Consider the following 27,322-nt stretch of genomic DNA (forward strand, 5'->3'; position numbering starts at 1 on the left):
AAGACACAGAAATAAGAACCATAAGAATTATCAAATAAACAAACTGCGAATTTATTGATATACAACATATAAATCAAAATACATTTAGCATCAAAGTATCTGTCAAAATATACATCACGTGATTGCAAAATGGCGACCTCCACGAAAGTGAAGCACGTTGTTGCTGATACTGGTGCCTTTATTCGAAATGCACCACTCCGTGTAAGTTACTTTTTTATGATAATTAACCCTTGATTTTTATTTGTATCTGTATCTTACAGGTATTGAGGGACTTGTTATTTTGATAATTCAAGTTTGTCGTGACAGTGTATCTGAAACTCTTACACCACATTGAGTCATTTATTTTTTGAGTTGTTGGTCACTTGGTGTGTGTAATACGGACAGCCAGAGCTGTGAATATAGTACATTAATTTATACATATTATCAGGCTAGATGGGAGTTCCACCTGTATCACCCGCCCTCATCAAAAACCAATATTACAAACTGACATGCATACCCTTCACTAAATATACATTCAATAAACTAGAACAGATATTTTAAAAAAACCAACAAACTATCAATGAACATGTTTAATTATTGGAATATTACACCATGGAAGAACTCCCTTGGAGCAAATGTTTACTTTGTAAAGAATGGGGTGCGGGTGGAACTCTTCCATTTGAAGGAACTCTTAAAGGGGCACTGATGCGGAGCGAATAATGCTTCTCGCCAACGGTCTAATTACGAAAGCAGACCGCAAATTGGTCAGCGCCCACTCCTTCGACCGTGACGGACAAAGGAACTGGGCTCCTGTCCATATTAGTAGAATTTCTTCACCTAAACAGTCAGGAGGCCGGATGCCCATCACATGCCATTTGTTTAAAATATCCATGGTATTCCTTGTCTGATCGTAACCAAATATCCCAGCAGTGTAGTTCATTTCGGATGCTTGGATGGTATAGTTACTGATCCAATTTGATCCTATTTCTGTGTTTTTAACCTCGATATTTAATCATGTTACATGAAAATATGATGTCTACAGGCACGTAGCAAGCCATTTGTTTCAGTACGGAAGATTGCAAAGCTTTATATTTAGGTAGTTTTGAGTGTTGGCTGAGCTGTGATAGCGAATAGCATACGTAAATTTTGGTAGCTATGGTAGCTACAATGGTTTATTATTTATGATAATAAACACACAGTTGATTTATTTGAATTCGTAAACAAAAAATAAGATGACTTTGCCTTTGGTACAGAAATCTGAAAATTGTCTTGCGTAAAAAAAAAATTATTTCACCTATTTACCAAAGTACACAGCAAATGCCTGTATGTATTCCTTATGTAACGAAATTCCGTTGGTATCCTCAAAACAGTTTCGGCCCATAAGTGTTTTCAGGCTTCATGCGACACAGAGATTACATCTTCCTTGCTGTAACTCGCGTTTGATGGTGTAAACCTACACGTGTTATTTGTCATCATTCTCTTGATGGTCAATTCATGAATTTATAACAGTTATAATTAGTAGTAACACCACTTCGGTTACTCAACAAAGGTTCCCATTTGGCATTTCTCCTGTCTGGAGTAAATACTCAACATTATAAATTAAGGTCTGTAATGGCAAATGTATTGTATGTTATGTAATATGTGCATGTAAGTGATGCAAGAGGGTTTATCAGCTGAGTTACAAAAACAAACATCGATCAAAGGATTAACGGATAACACACTGATTGATTAATTACTTTTATCTTCTAGCGGATTTGTCAAAAGGCAGTGTGTGTAGATGACTACACCCTGTCGTAAAGTGTGAGTGCAAAAACAACATCCTCCCTTCAAAGAATTAACCACCCTTGCGTTGATTGATTGATTGCTCAATATTGGTTAACTAAATTACTTAGAATGGTGGACATCATACAATTAGTTGCCAGGTGTGCTATCTTGGGAGACCAATGAGAGGTTTATCTAGGTTTCACCAACGAAAGACGTGAAACGATGTGTTACTTTTTCGCAAATTAGACTGTTGTAAGACACGCGACACAGAGCAGGATTATTCACCAGCTGCAGATGAATGGAATATCTTTCTTTTATGTGGATATTGATGGATACATTCCTGAACAAGGTAGTAGCCTGACATTGTTGCTATAAAATTAGTCTGTTTTACATTCATTATTTGCATTTTGTTTTAATTTATTTGTTGTAGCATTCAGCAGAATCTGTATGACAGAAAACACACACTAGATCGCGTATGTGTGTGAAATAGGATCCACATTGGCAATCTATACAATGTATAAATGTTGCTGTTATGTTAGAAATTTACTATGAGTATGAGCAAATCGTGTGTTCTTTTATTAATTTTCAGAATCATACAAATATGACAATAAACTAATTAGGGTTATGAGACAAAATATAGAGACGTACATTGGCTTCGTTATTTTTCCGTCCTAATAGTTTTTTACCATTTCTACCACTGGCAGATGTTTAACCTTCAAAGTGTTTCATTTGTTTTCCTAATACATTTGTAATGAAGTACAAATGACTTCACCTCAGTTGATCTGTCTATAATTAAACTATCAATTGCGCTTACGGACTGCGCAGCAGAGGTCACGAACCAGTCACGAATTCTGGGATATCATCCGGGTACTCACGGGAGAAAAACAATAACAAAAGTTTACACCAGTCCACGGTAATTGCTCCGCATCAGTGCCCCTTTAACATAGTCTTTATGTTTAGAATCCATTTGAGCACTAACTTATCAACAAGGTATCAAATTTACTGCTCTTAGGCTTCACTGATCACTGACAATGAAGGTCATCCTTGATTGTCTCTCTTGATTATTTTTTGGTTCCATTTTTAATGTCATGTTTAACATTTTCTCATTTAACTCTGGATTCAGTAGGCTTTCTTGTACTTTCTGAAGTAAATGACAGCTTAAAGGTAACATTACATTCTTTCTGTTGATAAAAATTGTTACCTTGATAATTTTGAATGTGTTGATAATATCTGTATTTATTATGGGTGGATTGCAAGTTTCCAAGCTTTGACAATACACAACAATATCAGTGTATGAAACTCCTATAGAAAGCCAGGAAGCCGACAGGGCTGATAACTGAAAAATGTAGCAGACCCTGTTAACATGTAAACAGCTCTGTATTAAATATAGGAAATTGAGATATGGTGTTAAAAGAAAGTAATTCATTAATTACTTGTAGTGAGGTGAACTTAATCATGTGTAGAAGCAAATTTAATGTAACCATGACTTGGTGGTCACCATGGTCACTGTTGTTAATTCATTGAGTGTCGGAAAGAACAACATTATTCATTGGCTGAAAGCATTATTTAGACCTGTCACTTTTAGTGTTAGATAAATGGGTAGGTTGATCTGTGGAAGTTACAGTTTGATAGATCATGAACTATACAGACATCATCTAGTTTCCACACTTGTAAATTATTTTTCTAAATATTTCCCATAGGCGCACAGGACCGGCTATGAAAAAAAGTTGTAAGCCCATTATGTAACTAGCAAGCAGTGGGCTTCCAGGCAGACACTATTTCATACACTGACAATATCAAGAGGCTTACATTTTTGGTGTGTAATTGGTATGCACAAATTATTTTTTAATACTTAACTTGAATGTTTCTATGCATATTTTACCCAGATACAAAGCTTATCTGGGCCTCTTTGAGGTAAAACCACATGTACCACTTGTGCTGTGTAGAAGATATGAATATTTAGTTTTTTTCTTTCTGAAATCATAGCTAAACAGACAGGAGAATGCATTTTCACAGCAATAACAATTATATTGAAAAGTGACCAAACAATTTTGTATTTAACTTTTTGCCCGCAAAGCAGGCTTACACCAAAAATTTTGTCACTCAGTTAGCAGACACATGATGTTTGTGGCATGTAGTAATCATTCACTTTTATCTTTCAGCTGTTATTACATTGATAGAAAAGATTTAATAACTCATGAATTCATGTGTTTTTTCTTGCGTTGACTCTTACTCATGCTGTGATTGCATATCTCCTTTTCCCTTTAGACGGGTACATGAAAACTTTAATTCCTTTGTTTCCAAGGACAGTCAAAATTCACTTACCCATCACAAGCCCCACTTTCCGGCCAAAGGCGTCTCATGTGGCCTGGGCCATGCTCTTATCACCCAAGCAGACATTTGGTCAGCTTCTTTGGCCCATTTTACAGATTATATCCTTTTACCCTGAGGCCAAAATTTCAAATTATAGGCGTGAATTGTATTCTAGAACTATCTGTTATGATAGCAGTGTATTTTTTCACTCTATTTCAGGTGACTGTTTTCACATGGTGGCATGTAAACATTGCCCGTTGGAAGCTATGCATCTTGGCTTGATCCGCTCCCTTTGTGCTCCTTTTGGGTGAACACATAATGTTCTTTTGCCTCATGTATATATTGCACACATTTATCAGATGCCCATGTTATAAATATTTATTATCCCGTTTACCCAAGAGTATGGACAAACTTAGGCATGACAGTAGGGTCAAGGGTGTTTTCAAGTTATCTGAACATGAGTTGACTCCTCTATTATCCTCCGAGAATCTTATTATTCCCTTTTCTGCCAATATTGAGTAATGTGATATTTCTTTGGAGTCTCCCTTTTGGATTACTCCTGTCTCTGCCACTCTTGTGAAGACAGCAACACAATTTCTTCATAAAAGGAAGCCTCCTCTTAGGGAGGGACCTGATCTCCAGAGGCTGGCAAAGAATACAAATTATCGAGATCTTTGAAGTCATTGATGCCTGAAGTTAAGCCGTTCTCAAATGACCTGAAGCAGACATTTCATCTTACTGATGACTACTGGTTCTTAAGCAGATTATTTTATGGTCTGTGCAGCAGATGACTACACCCATTGCGAACCCTTCTACGCAGTCATCATGCAGCAGCTGCAGCAGCTACAGCAGCAGTCATGCTGTCTACACTGCATAGCTCCTCCACTATTCCAGCTGTGCCAGTAGTCAGCCAGCTTCTATGCAGTCCATCCATGTTACTCAAGAGTTTAATCAGCGCTATATCAACACCCTCATCCTAGCAACAGTGCTCCAGTCAACCTGCCAGCATTCGTGAACGCTACCCCATGTCCAGCTTCAAGTCACTACCTGCATCCTGCATTGCCTGCCCATCTCAAAGCATGTCAGCATCAGCTCCCAGATGCTACTATGCAGCTTTCAACCAGCAGTTCCCATGGCGATGCAGCAGCAGTTGTGTACAGAACTCCTCTCAAACAATCTTCACCAGTAGTGTCCTTCAGAGACTCCATCCACGAGGAAGGTCAGACAATGGAAGACAACATCCAGGATTATCTGGACTCATCCATCTGTACTGATGCTGAAATACCTGCATGGATCACTGGCCCATGACTTCCACCAGGCAGAAACCTACTGTATCATGGATAATGACATCGATACTTTGACATTTCCTCTGATGAAGCCGATATCATAGGTCCCAAAAAACTTGACTGCTGCTTTCGTGAAGACAACTAAGTTTCAAGCGCAGCACAGCACTCTCCTTCATTCAACACCAGGAGGTTCCTTCTACATAATATGGAACCATTCCTCAAGGCACCAGATATAGACAAAGACTTCTTACTTCTCAGTGACTAGTCACACAGCTCTAGAGTTGAAGACATGAAGGTGGCACAACTTGACATGACTACTAGAAGCACATTATTCAGTCGAGCAGGGCCCAGCGCCATCAACAAAGAGATGATCCATGCCATACAGAATGGAGAAGATGTTTTTGTCAGCATTTGTTATTCGCCAATGGCTTCTTGCATCATGTACATGAAGCATCTTATACTCAAGCCATTGGCAGCACCAACACTCTTGTGGCATCTGACAGTCTCAACACTTCTACTCTCAAATTTTCTCTCTAACTCCAAGGAGAAGTTCCACCTCTTGTACAGTGAAGCGTTTCAATCTAGACTAACTGTCGAAACCAGACAAGTTGTATATGCTGCACTTACCACAAGAGCGAACTAGCTAGTAATGGTCTGCAAAATTCTAGTACTTTTTGGTTTGAGGTCCCATCCGGGATTCAAACCCTCACCCTGAGAGTGAGGCACCTAATCGCCAGCACACAAAGTCAGTCGCCTAGCCCACTCAACCACCATGACTTCCACAAAATGGAAGTCAGACAACTGGTAGTCTAGGCTGTGTACTTTGTGTACCCCTCTGATAAGTGTGAATTGGCATGGCACCCACAGCCAAAAGCTCTGATTACACAATGCCATTTAGAAAGTGGTCAGATGCACCTAAACCCCAGCACACAAAGTCAGGATGGTGAGCAGGCTCAAGATCTCCTACATCAAAGTCCTACGACTGATTTTGGTCATGCCTCACTGGTCAGCAAGAACTTGGTTTCCAGACCTAATACAGCTCCTGGAAGAACCACTGCTACATCTACCATACAATCTACTTATCCGTCCTTAAACAAACCAAGCTCACTGCAGTCCAGGAGGGTTCCAGCTACACACACGGAATGTATTATGTACTGCCCAATAGGGTACAACATCGGAGTAGCTAAGGCACTTACACTGGCCTTAAAACAATCAATTTGGAACCTCATTGATGTTAAGTGGGAGAGTTTGAACTAGTTTGCCATACTCTCCATAGATATGGGGGTCAAGCTCACCAAGTGCCTGAACTCGTTACTCTGCTGAGGTCATTCAAGCTCGGAGACCAACAGCAGAAGATCCAGTCTGGGACCTCAACATAGTGCTGCCATATGTTAGCAGTGACAACTGTGAGCCATTGAGCCACACTACTTTAGAGCTGTTAACTCAGAAGATGTTCTTCTTCTTCGCCTTAACTATAGCTGCTCGGATGTCAGAGACCCATAAAGGTCCCAGGGTAGGTTAGGACTTTGGCAACCCATGCTTGCCATAAAAGGCGACTATGCTTGTTGTAAGAGACGGCTAACAGGATCAGTTGGTCAGACTTGCTGACTTGGTTGACACAGGTCACTGGTTCCCATTTGCGCAGATCGATGCTCATGTTGTTGATCGCTGGATTGTCTGGTCCAGACTCCATTATTTACAGACCGCCGCCATATAGCTGGAATGTTGCTGAGTGCGGCGTTAAGCTCACTCACTCACTCACTCACTCACTCACTCACTCACTCACTCACTCACTCATGAAAGCATGCTGCAGTTCACCTGACACTTAGATAAGATTTCATAGTGAAGAATCGGCTAAATGGTCGTCTGGATTGGCAAATCCACGTCCCACCATTATGTACGATCCTCACACCAGATAATACACAAGACCTGTCCCTGTGCCCATTCACAGCCTTGAACATCTTTTTAGAATGGACTGCTACTAGGAGGAAGTTCAAGTGTCTTCTTATCCTGCTTTCACCCACCACGATTATTGAAGTCTCCTTAACAATGATCGGTTTGGGATCAGAACTGTCGTCCTTTCTTGCTTACAGAGCAGCAGGGCTTTATCATCCCAGAGCCTCCAACCTTCACACAATTAAAACATTAGCCTTGACACTTGCACTACATGGGAATTGCTCTCCATCATTCAGTATGGAAGGCTGCTTTTTGGAAGCCGTACACAGTGTTCAACAACCATTATCTTCACGATATCGCTACAGAAGGTGTATCCAGTATCCATCAGTTCAGGCCCTTTGTAGTAGCGCAACAACTCATAGTTCCAGCACATTTCATCTGTATCATGTTGACTAGTTGACGCCAGTCAACTGTACCAGCTTACAAGATAAGTCAGTGCATGAGTGATCTAGACTCATTTTCGGTAATAGTCCTTACCATAACACATAGCATTCTAGATAACTAGACATCAAGGCATACCAGTTTATCTACAAGCCGCAATATCTGTATGATTTACTTTTATTGATTTAAGAGAAGGTGGTCCACCAATTATCACGGGGTGTTTTGACCGCAGTAGAAGCTGTAAGAATTCCCAGGAGGTAAGTGATCAGACGCAATCTTGATCTAACAGTCACCGTAAATACCGTTATTGCGTCTGAGCCGCCACTTATTTCCATTGGATTCAGTAAGGAATTATAGCATGAGTCAGGATAAGGAAAAATGACTTCGGTGGGAAAGTTGGGCTCTACATGGGTGAGTGAATTTTTACTGTTCTTGGGAGCCAAGGGATTCAAGTTTCCACATAACTGTCTAAAGGGAAAGGGAGAAAACCAACTATACCATGAGTCAGGATAAATATGAGATACCAATTTTTACGTTTTTATGCTTTTTATAGGACATAGGAGAACAGATTTACAGTCTGCCTGAAGTTATTGGAGAAATTAAAGATAAAGCTACGAAACAGCGCCTTCAGTTTCTTCCCTACAAGCTTGAATACAGGGAACCATCAGCGGAATCAGTGGCATTAGGTAAGCACATAGTGCCAGCCTGTGTTGTATGTATATTGACATTAGGTAAGGTCATTGTGCCAGCCTGTGTTGTCTGTATGTTGTCATTAGGTAAGCACATTGTGCCAGCCTGTGTTGTATGTATATTGGCATAAGGTATCACATAGTGCCAGCCTGTTTTGTATGTATATTGACATTAGGTAAGCTCATTGTGCCAGCCTGTGTTGTATGTATGTTGTCAATAAGTAAGCACATTGTGCCAGCCTGTGTTGTATGTATATTGGCATTAGGTATCACATAGTGCCAGCCTGTTTTGTATGTATATTGACATTAGGTGAGCACATTGTGCCAGCTCGTGTTGTCTGTATGTTGGCAGTACGTAAGCACATCTTGCCAGCTAGTGTTGTATGTTTGTTGCAGATCTAGCTTCAGATAATCATTTATTTAATGATTCCGTATTTAAATATGCAAAATAATTCAGCAGTATTCATTTAGTCGTTAGTTAAGAAATTAAAACCCAATAATATAGCAAAGCTCTGCATGGTTCCTTTCAACTTGCATCCTTGTATTTCTGTACAGATCTGAACTTTGCAGCATGTTTGCTCAAAAAATTTCTCTAAAAAGCCTTGCATTGTGAATGCAATTTTACTTTCGAGACAATCCTAGTGACAGTCTATGGAGGTTTCATGTTAAGCATTTTTAGTTCTAATGGCATAATCTATTTTTTAAGAAAACCTTTATAAGTTGGTTGAGACTAGATATTCTGTTTGACACTTTTGTTTCCTTTAGTGACTGAGTTTTCCAAAAAGACTGGCGATTACCCAAGCCTGTCTGCTGTTGATATTCGAGTCCTTGCACTTGCCTATCAGCTAGAGAAGGAACATGTTGGGACAAAGCACATCAAGACATCACCAGACACAAAGGTAGCTTGTTTCACATCTCGGGTGCAGTGGTTTGATTGGTTGATGATGTTACCATGTTACAGCTACATACACAGCTGTATTTAACCTTGTCATGCCAGTGTATGTAGGCATTTGATAGCTGTGTACCCTGGTGTATATAGTCATGCTACAGCAGAATTCACCAGTGTATATAGCCATGCCACGGCAATATTCACCAGCGTATATAACCATGCCACAACAACATACACAAGAATACTAGTATGTAGCTATGCTATGTATTCACCAGTGTATATATCCATGCCACAGCAGTATTCACCAGTGTAATAACCATGCTACAGCAGTATACACCAGTGTATATAACCATGCCACAGCAGTATACACCAGTGTATATAACCATGCCACAGCAGTATTCACCAGTATATATATCCATGCCACAGCAGTATTCACCAGTGTATATATCCATGCCACAGCAGTATTCACCAGTGTATATATCCATGCCACAGCAGTATTCATCAGTGTAATAACCATGCCACAGCAGTATTCATCAGTGTAATAACCATGCCACAGCAGTATACACCAGTGTATATATCCATGCTACAGCAGTATACACCAGTGTATATAACCATGCCACAGCAGTATACACCAGTGTATAAAACCATGCAACAGCAGTATTCACCAGTGTATATAACCATGCCACAGCAGTATTCACCAGTGTATATATCCATGCCACAGCAGTATACACCAGTGTATATATCCATGCCACAGCAGTATTCACCAGTATTCACCAGTGTATATAACCATGCCACAGCAGTATTCACCAGTATTCACCAGTGTATATAACCATGCCACAGCAGTATACACCAGTGTATATAACCATGCCACAGCAGTAATCATCAGTGTATATAACAATGTCACAACAATATATGCCAGTGTATAACCATGCCACAGCAGTTTACACCAGATTATATAGTCATGTCACAACAATATACACCAGTGTATATATCCATGCCACAGCAGTATCCACCAGTGTATATAACCATGCCACAGCAGTATTCACCAGTGTATATAACCATGCCACAGCAGTATTCACCAGTGTATATAACCATGCCACAGCAGTATTCACCAGTGTATATATCCATGCCACAGCAGTATTCACCAGTATTCACCAGTGCATATATCCATGCCACAGCAGTATTCATCAGTGTAATAACCATGCTACAGCAGTATACACCAGTGTATACAACCATGCCACAGCAGTATACACCAGTGTATATATCCATGCCACAGCAGTATACACCAGTATATATATCCATGCCACAGCAGTATACACCAGTGTATATATCCATGCCACAGCAGTATACACCAGTGTATATATCCATGCCACAGCAGTATTCACCAGTGTATATAACCATGCCACAGCAGTATTCACCAGTGTATATATCCATGCCACAGCAGTATTCACCAGTGTATATATCCATGCCACAGCAGTATTCATCAGTGTATATATCCATGCCACAGCAGTATTCACCAGTGTATATATCCATGCCACAGCAGTATTCACCAGTGTATATAACCATGCCACAGCAGTATTCACCAGTGTATATAACCATGCCACAGCAGTATTCACCAGTGTATATATCCATGCCACAGCAGTATTCACCAGTGTATATATCCATGCCACAGCAGTATTCATCAGTGTATATATCCATGCCACAGCAGTGTTCATCAGTGTATATATCCATGCCACAGCAGTATTCACCAGTGTATATATCCATGCCACAGCAGTATTCATCAGTGTATATATCCATGCCACAGCAGTATTCATCAGTGTATATATCCATGCCACAGCAGTATTCACCAGTGTATATATCCATGCCACAGCAGTATTCACCAGTGTATATAACCATGCCACAGCAGTATTCACCAGTGTATATAACCATGCCACAGCAGTATTCATCAGTGTAATAACCATGCTACAGCAGTATACACCAGTGTATATATCCATGCCACAGCAGTATACACCAGTGTATATATCCATGCCACAGCAGTATTCACCAGTGTATATAACCATGCCACAGCAGTATACACCAGTGTATATATCCATGCCACAGCAGTATTCACCAGTATTCACCAGTGTATATAACCATGCCACAGCAGTATACACCAGTATATATATCCATGCCACAGCAGTATTCACCAGTGTATATATCCATGCCACAGCAGTATTCACCAGTGTATATATCCATGCCACAGCAGTATTCACCAGTGTATATATCCATGCCACAGCAGTATTCACCAGTGTATATATCCATGCCACAGCAGTATTCACCAGTATTCACCAGTGTATATAACCATGCCACAGCAGTATACACCAGTATATATATCCATGCCACAGCAGTATTCACCAGTGTATATATCCATGCCACAGCAGTATTCACCAGTGTATATATCCATGCCACAGCAGTATTCACCAGTATACACCAGTGCATATAACCATGCCACAGCAGTATTCATCAGTGTAATAACCATGCTACAGCAGTATACACCAGTGTATACAACCATGCCACAGCAGTATACACCAGTGTATATATCCATGCCACAGCAGTATACACCAGTGTATATGTCCATGCCACAGCAGTATACACCAGTGTATATATCCATGCCACAGCAGTATACACCAGTGTATATATCCATGCCACAGCAGTATTCACCAGTGTATATAACCATGCCACAGCAGTATTCACCAGTGTATATATCCATGCCACAGCAGTATTCACCAGTGTATATATCCATGCCACGGCAGTATTCACCAGTGTATATATCCATGCCACAGCAGTATTCACCAGTGTATATATCCATGCCACAGCAGTATTCACCAGTGTATATAACCATGCCACAGCAGTATTCACCAGTGTATATAACCATGCCACAGCAGTATTCACCAGTGTATATATCCATGCCACAGCAGTATTCACCAGTGTATATAACCATGCCACAGCAGTATTCACCAATGTATATATCCATGCCACAGCAGTATTCACCAGTGTATATATCCATGCCACAGCAGTATTCATCAGTGTAATGACCATGCTACAGCAGTATACACCAGTGTATATATCCATGCCACAGCAGTATACACCAGTGTATATATCCATGCCACAGCAGTATACACCAGTGTATATATCCATGCCACAGCAGTATTCACCAGTATTCACCAGTGTATATAACCATGCCACAGCAGTATACACCAGTATATATATCCATGCCACAGCAGTATTCACCAGTGTATATATCCATGCCACAGCAGTATTCACCAGTGTATATATCCATGCCACAGCAGTATTCATCAGTGTAGTAACCATGCCACAGCAGTATACACCAGTGTATATATCCATGCTACAGCAGTATACACCAGTGTATATATCCATGCCACAGCAGTATTCATCAGTGTAATAACCATGCTACAGCAGTATACACCAGTGTATATAACCATGCCACAGCAGTATACACCAGTGTATATATCCATGCCACAGCAGTATACACCAGTGTATATATCCATGCCACAGCAGTATTCACCAGTATTCACCAGTGTATATAACCATGCCACAGCAGTATTCACCAGTATTCACCAGTGTAAATAACCATGCCACAGCAGTATACACCAGTGTATATAACCATGCCACAGCAGTAATCATCAGTGTATATAACAATGTCACAACAATATATGCCAGTGTATAACCATGCCACAGCAGTGTACACCAGATTATATAGTCATGTCACAACAATATACACCAGTGTATATATCCATGCCACAGCAGTATTCACCAGTGTATATAACCATGCCACAGCAGTATTCACCAGTGTATATAACCATGCCACAGCAGTATTCACCAGTGTATATAACCATGCCACAGCAGTATTCACCAGTGTATATAACCATGCCACAGCAGTATTCACCAGTGTATATAACCATGCCACAGCAGTATTCACCAGTGTATATAACCATGCCACAGCAGTATACACCAGTGTATATATCCATGCCACAGCAGTATTCACCAGTGTATATGACCATGCCAAAGTAGTGTACACCAGATTATATAGTCATGTCACAACAATATACACCAGTGTATATAACCATGCCACAGCAGTATACACCAGTGTATATAACCATGCCACAGCAGTATTCACCAGTGTATATAACCATGCCACAGCAGTATACACCAGTGTATATATCCATGCCACAGCAGTATTCACCAGTGTATATAACCATGCCACAGCAGTATTCACCTGATTATATAGTCATGTCACAACAATATACACCAGTGTATATATCCATGTCACAGCAGTATTCACCAGTGTATATAACCATGCCACAGCAGTATTCACCAGTGTATATAACCATGCCAAAGTAGTGTACACCAGATTATATAGTCATGTCACAACAATATACACCAGTGTATATATCCATGTCACAGCAGTATACACCAGTGTGTATAACCATGCCACAGCAGTATTCACCAGTGTATATAACCATGCCAAAGTAGTGTACACCAGATTATATAGTCATGTCACAACAATATACACCAGTGTATATAACCATGCCACAGCAGTATTCACCAGTGTATATAACCATGCCACAGCAGTATTCACCAGTGTATATATCCATGCCACAGCAGTATACACCAGTGTATATATCCATGCCACAGCAGTATTCACCAGTGTATATAACCATGCCAAAGTAGTGTACACCAGATTATATAGTCATGTCACAACAATATACACCAGTGTATATAACCATGCCACAGCAGTATACACCAGTGTATATAACCATGCCACAGCAGTATTCACCAGTGTATATAACCATGCCACAGCAGTATACACCAGTGTATATATCCATGCCACAGCAGTATTCACCAGTGTATATAACCATGCCACAGCAGTATTCACCTGATTATATAGTCATGTCACAACAATATACACCAGTGCATATAACCATGCTGCAGTGTCTTTACCTGTGCAAGAACAGTAAACAACAGTGTATATAACTAGTGTATGAAGCCATACTATGACAGTACACTGCATACAACAGTGTATAAAGCCATTCTATAAAAGTATGTTTGAACTGTGTTCCAGACGGAAATTAATCTCTCCACTCCAGTACCCAGTCAGCCTGCACAGATTGCTGGCTTCTACCTTGGAACACAGGCAAGTACTTGTGTCACTAGCCATATTGGACCATTACTTTTCCTCTCATTGCAACATATCACTTAAGAAAACCTGTTCTTGAGAAAATCAGCTCATTTATATTCTCTGGTATCTGGTATACTAGTTGAGGGTAAATAAATCAATTGTGAGGTCTTCTACCTTGACGGTTACATTAATTTGCCAGGGTTTTGATATCCATAAATCTTCACTATCCTTGGATCCATTCCTGTGATTCTTGTACTTTACAACTACCTGATCAGTTACAGATGAGTGTTTTTGTTTTTAACTCACTGTCCCGAAACCAAAGCCATCACATTTTGAATTTGTCAAGAAGCAATACTTCCCAAAAAGATTTTTGCTGGCTGTCTTTCGTATAAAAACAATACTTATGGATGTAAGCTTTTGTGACATGAGGAACAGGGTAGTTCATCATTATATGAATTTTTTGTGATCAGTTTTGGGTTGTTGATGACTCCTAAAGCAACCTTAATGAAGACTTCCATTGGATAAGGATCATAATTTAGAAGCATGAAAAGACCAACTGTATTAGTCATCATTGGACATTGTATTAAAATATGTTGTGGGATCAGTTTTCAGTTTACTTTCAAATCCCCTCTCTGAAAAGACCAATACACTCCCACACACTGTCATCATAGTAGTGACATATGCTGTGCACCACACAGGAGACCCACAAGAATGACTGCCCAGCTCTGTCTAGTGTTCCTCTCCCATCAAACTCGACACTGGGAACTGCTAGTAAAACATCATTTGTTCAGCAGATTAGATGTTATTTTCTTTGGATTTCAGAATGAGGAACAGTCTGTGAGTATATCAGAGAGCATTGATGAGGTGGCTGCAACACTGGAGAAACAAACAGTTACTGATGTACCATCTGATGTCCAACATTCATCTCCATCCCCCAGTGACGTGTCCTCACATACACAACAGACAATTGTAGCAGCAGATGATAAAGCACATTCTGAATCCACACAGGAGACCCACAAAATTGACGGCCCAGTTCTGTCTAGTGTTCCTCTCCCATCAAACTCAACACTGGTAACTGCTAGTGAAACATCATCTGTTCAGCAGATTTACAGTGAGATCCGGGATGACTCCACATCAGGCCCTGTTAACAACCTGAACGATGAGGAAGAGTTTCCTTCACTGTCTCTAGGCACAAGAGAGGACACAATCAGCTTTCTGACAAATAGTCAGGAGACATCTGTAGTTCCTGAAGTCTTTGTTGAGGTAAGGGATAAGTCTGGGGAGGACAATTTGCCTACGGTTGACAAAGATGAATATCCTTCATTATTGACTCAAGGCAATTCACCGTTAGAGAAGTCCATTACTGATGGTACAAACACTCTTTCATATGCTAAAATAATCCAAGATGGACAAGCTAAGGTTCAGTTGAAACCAGCAGCAGTCAGAGTATTTAAGGAAGGTCAGGTGTTGCCAAGTAGTGTGATTCAAGAAGAAGGTGGAGAGGAAGAAGAGGAGAGTGAGGAAGAAGAAGATAGTGAGGAGGAGGAGGAGGAGGATGGAGAAGGGTGGATAACTCCGTCCAACATCCAGAAAGTGAAGAAGCAGATGGGTGGTGGTGACACTGCGAGGGCAGACGTCACTGTTGGGTGTCTGACTACAGACTTTGCCATGCAGGTGAGTTAACTTGTAGAATTAAAATGCAGTATGTGCATCACCAGTTGATATGCACGAAAATAACGATGCCAGTACTGCCACAGACATCCATTTTTGTTTATATTCTGTGTCACCCATCTCTACTTTTGATTTGAAATACGGTTGAAGTCTGCTTTCATCCAAATCTTATACTTACAAATCGTGCGATTGTCTGTGATAAACATTGAGTGAGAATTCTGAAAATCTCATTGAGAATATCAAGGCATGAAATGATTGAAATTATCTTATTGTTTTCTGAAATCTTGAAACTGTATTTCATCGCTAGTTTACTGTCATTTTTAATATGAATTTCTTGTGCTGCAGAATGTGTTAATCCAGATGGGTTTGAATGTCATCTCAGTTGAAGGAATGCTCATCAAGAAAGCCAAGAGTTATGTGCTTCGATGTTTCGCCTGCTTCAAGTATGTTCCATTATTGTATGTTTCAGTGTGTATTCCATTGTATATTTTACTCAAGTACCATGTGCACAGGAAACAATTGCATATACTTTGAAAGGTATTGTGTTTCAGTTGCGCACAACAATGGTTGACCTCTAACGACTTTGATTTAGATCACTTCACACAGATACAATCTGCTGTAGGCTGTCACTGACCCAACATACTTATTGGTACGAGGCGGTGAGGTAGCCTAATGGTTAAAGTGTCTGCTTGTCAATTCAGAAACTTGGGTTCGATTCCCAGAAGGGTACAACGTGTGAAGCCCATTTCATGTGTCTCTCGCTAGCTGTGTGAAACCATACTCACTAACTGAATTATGTAAAGTAACCCCCACTTTGTTTGATTCAGGATAACCTCAAAAATGGAAAAGCTTTTTTGTCCTCACTGTGGAAACCATACACTGAAGCGTATTGCCATGACTGTACAGGATGATGGAACCATCAAGTACTTCTTCTCCAGGAGGAAGAAGCTCTCGTCAAGGGGACTAAAGGTACACTTCTTCTCTTGTCAACCTCTAATATTTACTCTATATACACTGCTCATTTGTCAAACCAGCCTTAATACATTCAGGATTTTACTGGACCTGAAATTTCCTGTGTAGTAGTAATGGCTATTTGAATGACTGAATTTGACATTTTCAATACCTGTAAGAATACACTCAATTTTGGGGGCTTCTGTGGTAGATATTCTTCAGTCTTAATAGCAAAAACCACAATTATGTGTGATCCTTCAGGGAAAATTCAAAAGTGTGGATTGCCATGTTCATACATGGACAAATTTTATTAATGTCCCTTTAATTAAAGCTTTTGAGTTACCTCACATCTTTTGGAAGCGGTTTGTTTTTGTTTTCCAGGTGTTTCTCAGTGTCAACTTCATATTCATATTCATATTCATATTCATTTTTCTGTTCTTTACAGTTTTCACTACCCACCCCGAAAGGAGGTAAGCATGCCAACAACCCCATTCTTGTGGCAGACCAACCGTTTCCTCATCAGCGACCCACGAAGAAATCTCTCAAGTCCATGGATGTGTTTGACCCAGACTTCATGGCTTTAGAATCTCCCTTCTGTCGCAATGATGTCACAAGTCGGGCTGCACAACTCGGTATAATGCGCAAAGGCCAGAATGGCAGGAGGCGGCATCAGATCGGGGTCAAGAACAGCACTGGAAGGCGGAAATAATGTCCTGTTTCAGACTGAATAAAATGTGATGTTACAAGTTTTCAGTTTTTCTAGTCATTCAGTGAACTTTTGTTTGTTATGAAAGAAGTATATATGTTATCTTCCTTAGCATTAATGTGTTGGTCCATGAATGCAAGTTCTTGTGGTTACAATATCAGAGCTCTACTGGCAGAGAGTTCAGGAAGTATAATTATGATGTTTTTATCAAGTTTGAGAAACATTTCATGGTGAACAATACCTGGAATCAAAATATGGGACACAGATGGTACGGTTGTCTAAGGCACCACTATCTGAGATGTCCAATGGGCTCACCAGAAAGTGGGTTCAAATCCTGGTCAGCAAACTGTTTCTAGGTTTGTCAGTTCCATGCTTGACGGTTGCACCGGTGGGGTGAAGACCTTAATCACTCTGCATCCAGATGTAACTGGAATACAGTTATAAACAGTAGAACACAGATAGTGAGACATCCTGATTACTAATTCTTGCTCTACTTCCTTGGCATCAGGTCAGTGGGGTAACTTAGTGGTTATACCGCTGACAACAGTTCAATTCCCCACATGGGTACAATGTTTGAAGCCCATTTCTGGTGTCCCCCTGTTGTGATACTGTTTGAATATTGCTAATATCAGCATAACACTACACTTAATCACCCCTGGACATCATGCAATTTATCAAACCTAAACAAGGAGTATGTTGCTGTCAGTTCTCAGAATGATCAGACCCAAGTGGTCCAAAGTATTTAAACTAAGACATTCAAAGAATTCAAAGCACCTAAAATGTGAAAAATGTGTTTGGATAAAGGCAATTACAATCTCCAAGAATTTTGTGTGAGAAACCTGTGTTGTCAGTGATGCACATGAAATATGTCTCAGAGCAGGTGTGTAGTTCATATAGGACCATACATGTAACTTGCACACGAAATTGGGTCTTAATGAGAAAAGAGAAATATTAATTTAAGTTATGTGTGTCCTGCCAACACATTTTTCTCCACTTTCTTTGCTATAGAACATCCTAGACAAATGATGTACTGTAACAAATTAGTAGAACAACCAAAGACAGAGGATCCAGTTTCAGTAAAGCTAACTGATGTGAAGAATCCAGCACACATATTACAGAGCCTTGAATCCATCAATGATTTACAGGCAGCATACTTGTTATAAGAGGTCATTGCAAGGAGGATAGTTCCGTGACCCACATGAAAGTGTTTCATGCAGAAGTTGTGATTTCATACTCATCATGCTGTCATAATCTGCTAGGGGCATGGCAGGTTTACTTGGTTCATGGCTAATCGACAATATCCAAAGCAAATCAGCAGCTGCCAGTAGTCCTCCATGGCTACACTGACCCTACATGATTTTGCAGAGGCATCCAGAACATATACTAGCTCATGATATGCTTAAACATAAAAGGTCTCAAACACACAACAGTAACTAATATTTGGAGTTCATTTTATCCATTTTTATTGGCTTTATTTGTCATGATTTCCTATTACAAGATCAGTTATTTTGATGCATAAAATACAATTGACACTTCCCTCCGTGTTCAATGGCTACAAATATATCAACCTTGCAGTATCAGCCCATGCTGATGAAAAATATTTCAACATAAACAACACAGGAGGCATTTCATACACACATTAACTTAAAAACCATTCTTTCTCTGTACAGGAACACAGTGATTTGATAAATATGTACAAAGTCAACTTTCCAAGCAAGCTTTCAAACAGTCTTGGAGACCAACTTCCATATGCAAACAGCTGTTTATATTAATATCCACAAAATTTAGCATAATGATACTCACAATGTTAAGTTCTCATTTGAACAGATCGGGTTGTATCTTTGAGCAACGATACCACAAATCTAGCCAAGGAAGTTGGCAAAGATATGAAAATTATCTAACAAAATATATATATTTTCTTTATTCAACAAGGCATACATCATATTGTGTCAATGTCCGATAAGTCGCACTGAACATTTCAACATTTTATCTCACAACTGGAATAAACATGGAATACTTGAGAGACCTACTCTACAGCAACCTACCAACAATCCTATACACAGTCGCAAATAACATCGTAAGACAAACTTGAGAATTTTAACATGTGACTATGAAATGTGTGAAGAGAGTCCTCCTACATACAAGACTTGACACCTGAAGGTTTTGTATCAGTGTTTCCATAGTCAATTAGTATCAGATAAAAGTACAGGAATATCTGGTACTGTCATAATATACACACTGTCATTGGATAGTCTAACAGCCACGTCATTGGATTATTTAAAATTAATGAAATTAATTGAAATCAAGGAACATAAAATAATTTGAATCTTCAACAAGTGATCCAATAAATAAAATCCCATAGCATAACAGTAGCACCTATAAAACCATTCTAAAAGCCATCACATTTGTCACTGGAATTGTATAACGTTGTGAAGAAACAGACCAAACCATTTTTTCTTGTTTCCATTGTAATGGACACTGGGAATTAAGTGTTGCACTTTTGACCAACAAACATCAGACACACCCACACAATAAAACACTTCTCGTTCGTTCTGTTAAAAGGATGCTGTTACGCTCTTAACATGGTGAATTATATTCAAATAATATGGACAAACTCTAAATAAACTATCACATCAAGTTCATTTTTAGTTCCTATGCAAACCTAAAATTCATTATTTCTTATGAAGCAATTGACTACAAAGAATTCCATGAAAACTGTCTCCACAAAGAGAGTAAATCACTGTTCTCCGCTTTCTGCCTCTACACATAGGTATAAATTTGGCAGTATTTGACCATAATACTGTTGCTGAAATGCCATGCTATACAGAATTCCACAGATTATTCTTCGGCTTGACAAGAGAAAGAAGCAAATGGCACATCCAGGTGGAGTATTTAAGAAATCAGTTTGAGAAAATGCACAGACGATGTTTGATATTCATTCCAACTATGAAAATTTGCCTAAACCAAATCACGAAGAACTCCATGAAAAGTTTCTGACATGAATAGTTTGATCATATTCAGAATTCTGATTCTTTATGTTTAGGACCCAAATTTTTCACACACAACTCTAATTAAGTCTTGTAGAAATTGGTATTCACTAAAAGAAACCTTTGACAAATGACTTTCAATGAAACAACTCATTATCACCCATGTTGAACAGCCTCATAAATGCAAGCTCCATCAACATACCACACTCATGGCACAACTGCAGACAAAACAGTAAAATTGGCACCAAACTCATGAAAAGTCTACACACAGCAACACTCACTCACAGGTTTTGGCTTTCTCAACACTCACATTTTGGCTAAAATAACTACCACTTGCTTTATAATCCTCTGTACATAAAGAAAACATCTTGCTCTGAATTTCAATAAAAATACATTTACCTTTAAAAAAATACTGGTGACATAGTTTACACATGTTTCTGAACAGGTGATGAACTTGACAATGGTGGGTGTTGGAGATTGGCAATACAGATAGAGCCAAAGGCCAAATGATGTACAGATGTATGCACTTAGATGTATGTGAATATCAATAAAGCTCAACGACAGCACTTAGGGCATGACAGCACCACAGCCAGTTGACCTTCACTAGACCTATACATCAATGTGCTACTGTCAGTCATGTATGGCATAGTTTCCCATTCAATAATACAATCAGGCAAGCAAACTATGCCTTTCTAGCTTGGCTTTAATTGTTGAGTGATATACATATCAGCTGTATGTTGATTCTTTTAGAAGTTGGTCTTTCTCTACTCATATTTTCAGTGTATGAAATAAGCCAAAAACCCAGCTAGCCATCAGGGCTGGTAACTTCCTTAGATATCAGCCCCAAATGTACTTAACCAGACTAGACAATCCAAAGAAAATACTTCAAAATAATTTCATTCTTAGTTATTGTTTAGTCACTGTTTTTCCAGTGTCAATGCAGTGCTTTGAGCTTATGAAACAATAGTTCAATGTTCAAACAGAAATAGTCAAGAAATGCTCAATTTGAAAAGTAGATTTTAAGACATTGTGAATTTACTCCACTGTTGGGAACATATCTTAAATTTCTACCACACAATTGGGCTGGCCAGCTGTAAATTTAGCACGTCTTGGGAGGTCAGACAAGCCTATTTCATACATTGAAATCAGTCACATCAAGGAGGAGTGTCACCCAATACCCTGAATACACAGTGTATCACATTCTTACTTTTGAGAGTTCTGTGCAATGTCAATCTGCAATAAGTTATGAACAAAACTGTACATATCATTTACAAATACAATAAAAAGGAAGTTTTTACTGCTCTATAATGTAATAAATGAACATGTCATGATCTGAATGACTTTTAGTCAATCCAAGTCTACTAAGGAGGCTATGCTAGACTGCTAGACAAGTCAAGGTCCATCACAAAGCACAAATAAGATGTCAAAAAAGCAAAAATAAGCACTCAAACATGATCCATACATCAGAACAATGCCTCAACAAGTGGTTGTACTTGCAAACAGGACTCTGTCTATAAGATGCACCTGACTCTAGTTTCAATTCCCTCACTCACAAAGTGCTATTAATTACTCATACTGCAAACTGTTATTACCCAAACCTTTATCATCAATGTTTCATTTCGTTGACAAAGAGAAGTGAACTGCATTTATGCTCTGAAATATCAAACTATTTTGGCTGTAGTAATGTATGAACTCAAATATACACAACTTATGCTGTTATTTACAGAGGGGTGGGGTAGCATTGGGACATCACAGTTTCTATTTGTGATCTCCTACTTGTGACTTTCTACAAGAGAATAAATACCACTTTATTCCCATGCAATGAACACTGTACAGAAATATGTACATTTCCTTCTCAGTATCTCATTAAATCAATATTGATTCAAAGTCAATGTCCAAATACTCAAGATCCATGAAAATGAAAGGAAAATCTTACAGTGTCTTATGTTGAATAGCATCACTAAGTAACTGATTTTCATATCAAAAGCTAACTTTATATATGTGGAATAAGTTTTAGTCACTGAAATAGATAAATGCTAACCTGGGATCCTTCACACAAAGCAAATTCGGTCTAATAACAACTTGGAAGTGAATGCTAAGGTTGAAGACAAAGTACGAAGACAATGGTACAGTGCCATGAAACTGAACATGTTACTACCACGCTAACCACAACATTCTGTGCACATTGGTTAATTTGGACATTTTTTAGTTTAAGAATATAACCTTTGATTTTAAAAGTTTCAGATTTATTCTCTAACACGCATGAACATACAAGGATGAAACGTTTGCATAGCAGTGCTTCCGAGTTATTTTTTAAGCAAACAAACATCTTCCTGTCAAATCATTCACACAAATAAGAAATGTCATGTATTTCCATGAAGTAGTGATTATTATAGAAGACAGGTTAGACAAACTGAGGGCACAAATGCAATCACCTTAGATCAATGTGCACAATATAATATAGAGATGGATAAGCTCTAGCATACTTAACTTCTTTTTCAAGTGACAGAGACAACATATACATCTTAGATATCAAGATTCCTAAACTCGTTTGTCAGAAAGATGGGTTTTTTAACCGCAACGATGACGAAACAAAGACCAGTGCCATATATCACACAGTGACTGTTGGCCTTCAACTGTCACAACACTATCTGATGTTATAAAGTTATGACATTGTAGGAGTATGATCACTTTGTGAAATAGTAACTGTTTACTGTCAACTGAACAAAGAAGCCATGTAGAAGAAGCAATTTAAAAACTTTCCATACTGTCTTCATGAGAAACCTAAACAAGACTGTTATGTTATTGCCATGATGAATAAAGATGTGATTCTTGACGTGAAAAACATTATCAGTGGCAACAGGTACAGTGGGCCAGTGCATTATTCGTCATGCTAAAATTGTTACTAGTATCCATGTCATAAATTGAGCTCTAATGAACGATGACAGGTTTGATTTTGAAGTTCTAAAATGGCATCAATGTGGATACATTACAAACAATAAGGCCACATGGTTTATTTTAGGGTTTACAGATATACCAGGATAACATAAAAATCATAAATAGTGCTTATCACATAATTTTTATCTTAATTTTTCATCTTTTTCCCCAGATTAGAAAATTGGCTGAAAACTGAAAAATCACATGTAAAAATATCCCCTATTAAGTCTCATATTAACATATTACAAATAATCAAGTAATAGGTTACAAACAATCAAGTAATAGGTAAGAAATAGTCTGTAAACCTTAAAATAAACAAGGGAGGCCCGAGACTGATACAACATGTGGCAATCCTCACTATTGACAGTTGCAGGTGATGCTACCAAATTTTATCATCTCTTGGCTGCCAAGGGTTGAAGATGGGAAGAGAGGAATATCAAACCAGACCACTTTCTCTTTGGGTTACCAAAGATTTCTTCAATCAAACTTTCCAGGACAAAAAAATTGGCACATGATTTTTTTAAACAGCACATCTGAAAGCAAACCCATTCACATACCAAAATGGTCTATGTACAGTGATCGATGACGGAACAGACCAGGTCTGATGTGACTGAAAGAGAAATACAAATGTGACATTTGAATTTTGAGGCTATATATTCAGAATTAATTAATCAATTTGAAAATTACATTCCAAACCTGAGAATCTGTCACCTGCTTCATGTGGTCAGCTTGTCTTGGACATACACAATTCTACTAACAAGGAGATCAATCTGTCCCGATTTTTCACCATAGTTGCAACAGAAACTGACTAAGATTTCATCATAATGATATTAGTTCACACCTCCTTTTTGGGACAAAAAGAAATTATTGTGAAATAATACACTAATAAATTAAAGCTACAGTCAGTGTGGTATAATAACGACAAGACACAGTGCTAATTCTACAAAAGGATCCTAGAACTATGCTTATCATAGCATCTATTCTGAAGGACTTAAGATTGCCATAGCACAAGATCTGTTTGTAGAACCAGTTCCAGGAACTGCGAAACCTAGTAGCCCATAACAATGACTTTGCTAATACTTTCTATGGATATGCATAAAATAACCATTCATGTAGTTGCGCAAGAACTGGTTGGTACTTCTGCATGTCCTATTGTTACCCCAGTGGCAAGTTTGCATCATATTTCAATTATGCAATGAATTAGTGTGACACACCTGGTAAACAGGAACTCCATGTGGTTTAACTACTTCATGAACATTTGGGTACTGAAACACAATTAATGAAATATTGCATATGAACCTGTATACATCCAGACTAGAGTTATTGGATAAAGTTATTAACTGAAACTGACTTGAGTCATACACAAGGACACACAATGATAATGAATTATCACAAAGAAAGGTTGTTAGCCTAACTTCCTTCCAGTCCATCCTTCACTCTGATAAACAATGTCTCAAATGTAAATACAAACTGCACATTAACCTACAAAATAACATATGCAAAGTATATGTAGGATTGTCACCTAACACAAAGAAGGATAGATTCCTTTTATCAAGGATAGTTTCTTCGCAACAAAAAAGATAGTTTCCTTTCATCAAAAAGGGTTTTCTATTTTCTAGAGGGAAAGTCTCCTCTCGACAAGGATAGGACATTTTCATAAAGGATAGGATATTCTCCTCTCATTAAGAAGGGTTGTCTTTAAACTTATAGCACAGTTTCCTCACTGAGAAAAATGACCTGCAATACTCTTGCCCCATCCCATCCCCTTCACATGAGTGAACTGCAATGGAGTGAAGAGACAATGATACATACACATACATACAGGGGTGGACAACACACTACTTGAGCACATACGTTGGGAAATATACATTATAAAATAAACTCATAAAAATAAATATAGTGATAAACAAGCACTTGGGCAAAGTGTTTTGATGTATGACATGACTAGTGTGACATGAGACGAACCAGAAATATCCAGCTCCAACTGGAATAAGGTCTGCAATCTAAGTGCAAACTGCTAAGTTTACAGATTTTGTCCAGAAAAAGTGATTTCAATTCCTTAAAAATATATCACTATCACTAATACACAGCTATTCAGAGAAAGATATGACCAACATGACTTGTGTAAGCCAACAGTAAGATATGAATTGGCAATAAGATCACTGCTAACTAGATATGTCTTGACAATCAGTATCTCCACTGCTAAAATAAATTACTTGTGATAACAAGTTTGACTGATACTATATAAACTGCTACAGTTAGCAGCTCACAATAGCACTCTGCCAGTCTGGACTACCAAGTCATCACTGCACTAACTTGTAGGCAGGACAGACAGCAAGGGAAGGACAAGCCATCTGTCCATTTTTGAGACACTTTCACCAAGTACCAAATACCCAGCAGGGTAAAATGTGTATAACTGGGGTTCACAATACACAAATACAATGATCATTAGTATTATGACTGTGAGCATATTTTCATCCTTGACAGACAGTGATGTGCTGTCCCAACAAGTACATTAAAGCCAAACAAGAACTGTGTTTCTTTCCTTGCTGCCCTTAAACCATGCAGCAGTGATTTCATAAAGGCCACTGTCTTGCAAACTGACAGAGTTGGAATACTTAGAGGCATTTTCCATAACTGTAATCTCACTTTATATCGGATATCCATCCTTTTCAGTCTTAACATAAACAAATGAATTACACTGATGATAAAATGAGAAGACTTCACTGATTTTAAGATGAATTAATACTTAAATGATATGATAAAGTTATGAAAACAGGGCACATGTTAGAAGACAGGTTGACATGATATTTAAAATCCTGAATCCCATCAATAAACCAGGACTAAAAGAGGAAACAACACAAAGGAAAATTGTCATGCTTCAGCACTTTGCAGATTATGTTTGTAAGATTGGGAGTAGTTGTGAGCATCCAGCATCAATTCAAACCACTGTGACCTCATCTGACCGCAACAATGTGTGGCCAAATTCTGCATTTGTCCATCAAAAACCGACTTGGCTGATAAAACTGAGATGGATTGTATCAAAATCAACATGACAAATTGTGGTTGTCAGTCAGACTGTCCAATCCAAATGCTGGCTATTTGGACTTCATTTAAGAAACATCTACTCTTGTCAGTAGTGCAAATCTTATCTAAATGGTTGAACAGAAAACTGCACACGGTCAACTGTAAACTTTGTATCTTCAATATTAAGGGAGACAGCCTTTCAAAATCTGTTGAAGGTTGGATTGACATTTCATCGAGAAACCACACAGCTGACACGCACTAATCCTGATCGTCCATACCGACCAGGTCGGAGTCGTTGTCAGTCAGAGTCAGACTTTGGTTTGTAGTCGAGATGGTAGTTTCCTGCAGAAAACATGACAGAGTTATTTTCCCACAAGAGACGCAGAATATAAAGTTGCAACATTTAGAACATTTCTATGTGCAACAAACCAGGTCCGGATACATTTCAATTTAGATACCATGTTTGAAATTAAGGATGTGATTTGAGATCTTCTGTGGGATTGAAATTAAAGACAAGTGATCTGGAGAACTCAAACCATGTTTTGTGAACTTAATGGATTAGATTCCTGAGTGGCATTTAGAAGTAGGTGAGTATATAAGACAACCA

General features: G+C 38.7%; 2 protein-coding genes across 3 annotated transcripts in view; one reads left to right on the top strand and one right to left on the bottom strand.

Annotated features, from left to right (window-relative positions):
- Positions 1-27,322, bottom strand: part of LOC137258001 (zinc finger CCHC domain-containing protein 2-like) — a 186,741-nt gene that overhangs the window by 142,681 nt on the left and 16,738 nt on the right. For both annotated transcript variants that reach the window (XM_067795530.1, XM_067795529.1), the window contains exon 14: positions 20,912-27,057. In XM_067795530.1, coding sequence (XP_067651631.1) covers positions 27,014-27,057 — 44 coding nt within the window. In that variant the 3' untranslated portion in view covers positions 20,912-27,013. The remainder of the gene's footprint in view (positions 1-20,911; positions 27,058-27,322) is intronic.
- LOC137257841 (RNA-binding protein NOB1-like) lies at positions 99-17,804 on the top strand. The gene is made up of 8 exons (XM_067795318.1): positions 99-201; positions 8,233-8,365; positions 9,134-9,267; positions 14,380-14,451; positions 15,259-16,110; positions 16,453-16,550; positions 16,935-17,076; positions 17,504-17,804. The coding sequence occupies exons 1-8, from the start codon at positions 130-132 to the stop codon at positions 17,765-17,767; spliced, it is 1,767 nt and encodes a 588-aa protein (XP_067651419.1). The 5' UTR covers positions 99-129; the 3' UTR covers positions 17,768-17,804.

This window comes from Haliotis asinina, chromosome 12, assembly GCF_037392515.1.
Source record: "Haliotis asinina isolate JCU_RB_2024 chromosome 12, JCU_Hal_asi_v2, whole genome shotgun sequence".
Classification (NCBI taxonomy): Eukaryota; Metazoa; Mollusca; class Gastropoda; order Lepetellida; family Haliotidae; genus Haliotis; species Haliotis asinina.